The sequence below is a fragment of the Chaetura pelagica genome, unplaced genomic scaffold (assembly GCF_000747805.2).
Source record: "Chaetura pelagica isolate M959 unplaced genomic scaffold, ChaPel_1.0 scaffold534, whole genome shotgun sequence".
Classification (NCBI taxonomy): Eukaryota; Metazoa; Chordata; class Aves; order Apodiformes; family Apodidae; genus Chaetura; species Chaetura pelagica.
This window is the reverse complement of record NW_009953065.1, coordinates 377,201-381,145: the sequence shown is the minus strand read 5'-3', so window position 1 is coordinate 381,145 and position 3,945 is coordinate 377,201. Positions and strand designations below refer to the sequence as shown.

Sequence of the window (3,945 nt, the reverse complement as noted above, 5' to 3'; positions counted from 1 at the left end):
GTGCCTTCAGCTGTGTTTGAACTCCAATGAGGGTGCAGAAGAAGTCATACTGAAGTTGGTGTCTCTCTCATGGTTATGTCCTAGAAGATCATTAGCTAAATCATGTAGTAGCAGAGATTCTTCTTGTTAAAAAAAAAAATGGGCCATGGTATCAGTTTTCACTTGGCAAATAGAAAGGTCTTCAGGAAGAAGGAACATCTGTACACAAAGTGTCTTTGTTTCTTTACAAACAGATGTTCTGGAATAGCAGATTATGTCCTGTGCATCCTAAATTGCAGGCAAGCTCTAGTGGCAGCTCTCAGCTGAGGTTTCAGGGGTTGCAGTTCCTGCAGGGCTAAATTCCTGCTCTTTGCATGTAGATAAATGAATATCTTAATTTTCGCCCGTCAGCTTTCTGGGAGAGCTGGTTCCTCTTTCCTATGGTGTTGGCTTTTGTTTCTTGCCCTGCCAAAGGTGGTGGCGGAGGTGGAAGGTGGTTCTTTCTGCTGGCCCCCGAGAGATCCCCGACCCTGTGTGGGTGCTGTGGCCATAGTGCCCCAGTACCACTGGGCTTGGACTGCTGTCAGGAGGAAGACTGCTGGGGAAAGATAGCTTAGATGTTGATTTGTTGACCTTTTTGTGTAGCACCTTACCTCTGGGTTGCTACATTTTTTGTTGCGTGAGATACCAGTTTGTAATTTGGGTGATATTTTCAGCCAGGAAGCAGAAAGAAGATTTCTTTCCAGCTGTGACTGAATGCTTTTGTGCTTGGCTTTTGGAGGGTCTCCTCTGAACTCATAAAACTAATGAAGAGACTGTTGGTGTCTCTTGGTAGCTGTAGGCTGGGTGTTACATTAATGTCTGCTTTTTGAAATGCAGCTCATAAATTGAAACATGAAATTTTTAGGTCAGAGAGATTACAAATCTTTTTAAAAATCTCATTAGGTAGTTGTTCTGGAGTTGAATTTGTGTAGGTAAGGATGGTGGTTTTTGTGAAGCAAATGCAGCCTGCTTGAGTCTGGCAAAGCCAGCTGGAGTGGTAGCAAGAGTGGATGAAACTGAACTGCTCAGTCTTCCTAAATAAGAAGGTTTTCTTAAAGCAGCACGGAGGGTGGCTGACACTGGCTGGCAGAGAAGCTGTGAAAGGTAATGTGGTCAGACAAAGAGACGTGGGCAGTCCCAGGGCTGCTCTGAGCATCAGAGGTCACAGCTCAGCAAGAACTTCTCGGCATCAGAGCTGGAAGGGAAGCACTGAAAGTGGCCTCTGATCCCTAAGGCAGGAGGGGAGGACTGTTAGGTATAGAGGGTTAGGCAATGAGGTACGGGAAGGAAGAAGGCTGTTCTGCTTTCCAGAAGCAGTGGAAAAAGCCTTTTGTCTCCGTAAAGCCTTTTTTTAACCCCCAGTTTTAAGAAAGGATTTGGAATTTAAAAGTCTTCAAAATTTGCTTATTTATTGTAAGTGTGTTTAAGCACTTGGCCACTAAGTGGGAGTCAGTGGTTTGATGTGTGCAAAGATCTGCCTCTGAGCAGAAACTGGGATATGAGCAGAAAAATATTTCCAATCATTCCAATTATTGGAAATAGTGCAGGGAAAGATATTAAAATCCAGACATGTGCATCACACACACCTAAAAGAGCTCAAATAAATGCAAGTAACAATTAACCAAATAAAATCTCTTGTTTTTCTTACTGTTAGACATTCCGTCCTGCAGCGATGCTGATAGAGAGATCATCTGATTTTGGAGAAACATGGCAAGTGTATCGATATTTTGCATATGACTGTGAGAGCTCATTTCCTGGGATTTCAACTGGGCCCATGAAGAAAGTGGATGATATAATTTGTGACTCCCGATACTCCGACATTGAACCTTCAACGGAGGGAGAGGTCAGAGGGTTTTTTTTCCAATATGTCTGATGTATGGACTTCTTCCATGCTAATTTGGATTCTCTTATTTTTAAAGCTAAATCTTCTGTTGTGCCATTTTTCTCCAGGTTATATATCGTGTTTTAGATCCTGCTTTTCGAATTGAAGATCCTTACAGTCCACGGATTCAAAGTATGTACACAGTTACCTTCCACATTCATTTGGAAGCATTTCTGTATTTATTTACCTACTAATCAAAAGAGCAGTAAGCCACAACTAAAGTCATGCCTTAGGCCTGATAGCAGTTTTGAAGTCCTATGAATAGATTTGTAGTATGGCTGGGAAATAATGATCAGTGTTGTCAGCTCAAGTGGTTACTCTTACATGTCATTGTAGTTGGTCCTTTTCTTAACTGATCAGGGAATAATTTTCATTAAAGGCCTCCCTCCCCAAAATACACACAATTACTGATGGAGACCTTGGAGCATGATCCCATAATTGTACAGTGTTCAGAAAGCAAAGAAACAGAACTACAAAGTACTTACAGAATTTTGCATTTCTAGCTAAAACCAAGGGGGCTGCATTTTATTTTTTGGAACGCCCAAAGCCCAGCTCTGGAGCAGTTGGCCTTGGTAGCACCATGTGGCTGGACCACAGAGATGCAGCTGTAAAACACAAGTTACTAGCATTCATGAATGCTCATGTCAAGCCAGGACTGCAAAGGTAGACAGGTTCATGCCTCAGAAGGAAGCCTGGTGGGGCATCTAGCCTGAGTAAGGGAACTGCAGCACGTGGCCGTAAACTTGACCTCCAATTTAAAATTCATTCTCAGTTTCTGTTCATGTTCTTAAATGTAAAGTTAACTGGAGCAGAAGAAAATACCCGAAGTAGAAAAGTCTTTTAGTTTATCTTACCAGTCAAAAAGGAAACTGTGAGAGATAGTCAGTTTTCTAGGACTTGAAGTGCTTTTTCAAGCCTAGAGTGAAGGCACTAAGAAATTACAGAGGATTCCTAATATCAAAGTGAACATGTGTACTGAATTAATTATTGAAATATTGTCTTCTCATGGATTGTGTGCCATGAGAACTTCTTTGTATTTGGTCAGTGAGGGGGTGTTGCTTCTTTCAGCAAAATGTGACTAATGATATTTGCTAGGAAAGTTGGGCATATAAAAAAGAAGGAATACATTTGTGTCTTGTTTCCAACAAAGATTTTTTCCAAAAGGCTATTAACTCTTAAGCTCTTGCTCCACTTGTTAACAGTTCCTTAATGTTCTTTGCCCATCTTATGTTTTAAAACCCCAAAGAACCAGTAACTCCCCCATGGTGCTGTTGCCTGTGCCTTTAATGTTTGTGTTTATGCCTGTGTGTACCTACAGTAAACCAGACTATTTTTTATTAAGCTCAAACTAACTTATATAGTGATCAACCTCTCGTAAAATAATCCTGTTTTTTTTGTTTGTTTGTTTGTTTTTTGAGAGAGAATGAAGTGATGTGATGTGTAGTATGTAAGAGCCAAAATGAAATCTGCCTACAGGGAGTGTGCTTGGGAATTCACTCCTGGCTTCCTCCCATTCAAGACATCATCTAGTGAATAATTCCAAAATGAAGGGTTTTTTTGTGTCCCCTGCAGACCTATTGAAGATCACAAATCTGAGAGTCAAATTTGTCAAGCTGCACACACTGGGAGATAATCTCTTGGACTCAAGGATGGAGATCAGGGAGAAGTACTACTATGCCATCTATGACATGGTGGTTCGTGGGAACTGTTTCTGCTATGGCCACGCCAGCGAGTGCGCGCCAGTGGATGGCCTTAGTGAAGAAGTAGAGGGAATGGTAAATACTCACACTTTTCTGCATAAGGCTCTTCTTGACTCTGCTTCTTCTAAGTGATTTACACACAAATTTAAAGGTCACACTCTGCCCACCGACTCCCCACCCTTCGTTTTCAAACAAGAAAGCTGTTAAAACTATTCTTCCTCAGCAAACATGTCTGTCATTATTGATGCTAATCAAGCTCAGGGAGCTTAGGTTAGGTGAAAATTGTTTTAGCATTCCTTTTCTAATTATGTTAAAGAGCTGATGAAATTAAAAGGCAGGAAT

At 41.3% G+C, this 3,945-nt stretch overlaps 1 protein-coding gene across 1 annotated transcript in view; it reads left to right on the top strand.

The window, feature by feature from the left end:
- The window catches only part of LAMB1 (laminin, beta 1), a 41,639-nt gene that overhangs the window by 2,333 nt on the left and 35,361 nt on the right, over positions 1-3,945 (top strand). The window contains exons 3-5 of the mRNA XM_009996777.1: positions 1,676-1,864; positions 1,972-2,035; positions 3,476-3,678. Coding sequence (XP_009995079.1) covers positions 1,676-1,864; positions 1,972-2,035; positions 3,476-3,678 — 456 coding nt within the window. The remainder of the gene's footprint in view (positions 1-1,675; positions 1,865-1,971; positions 2,036-3,475; positions 3,679-3,945) is intronic.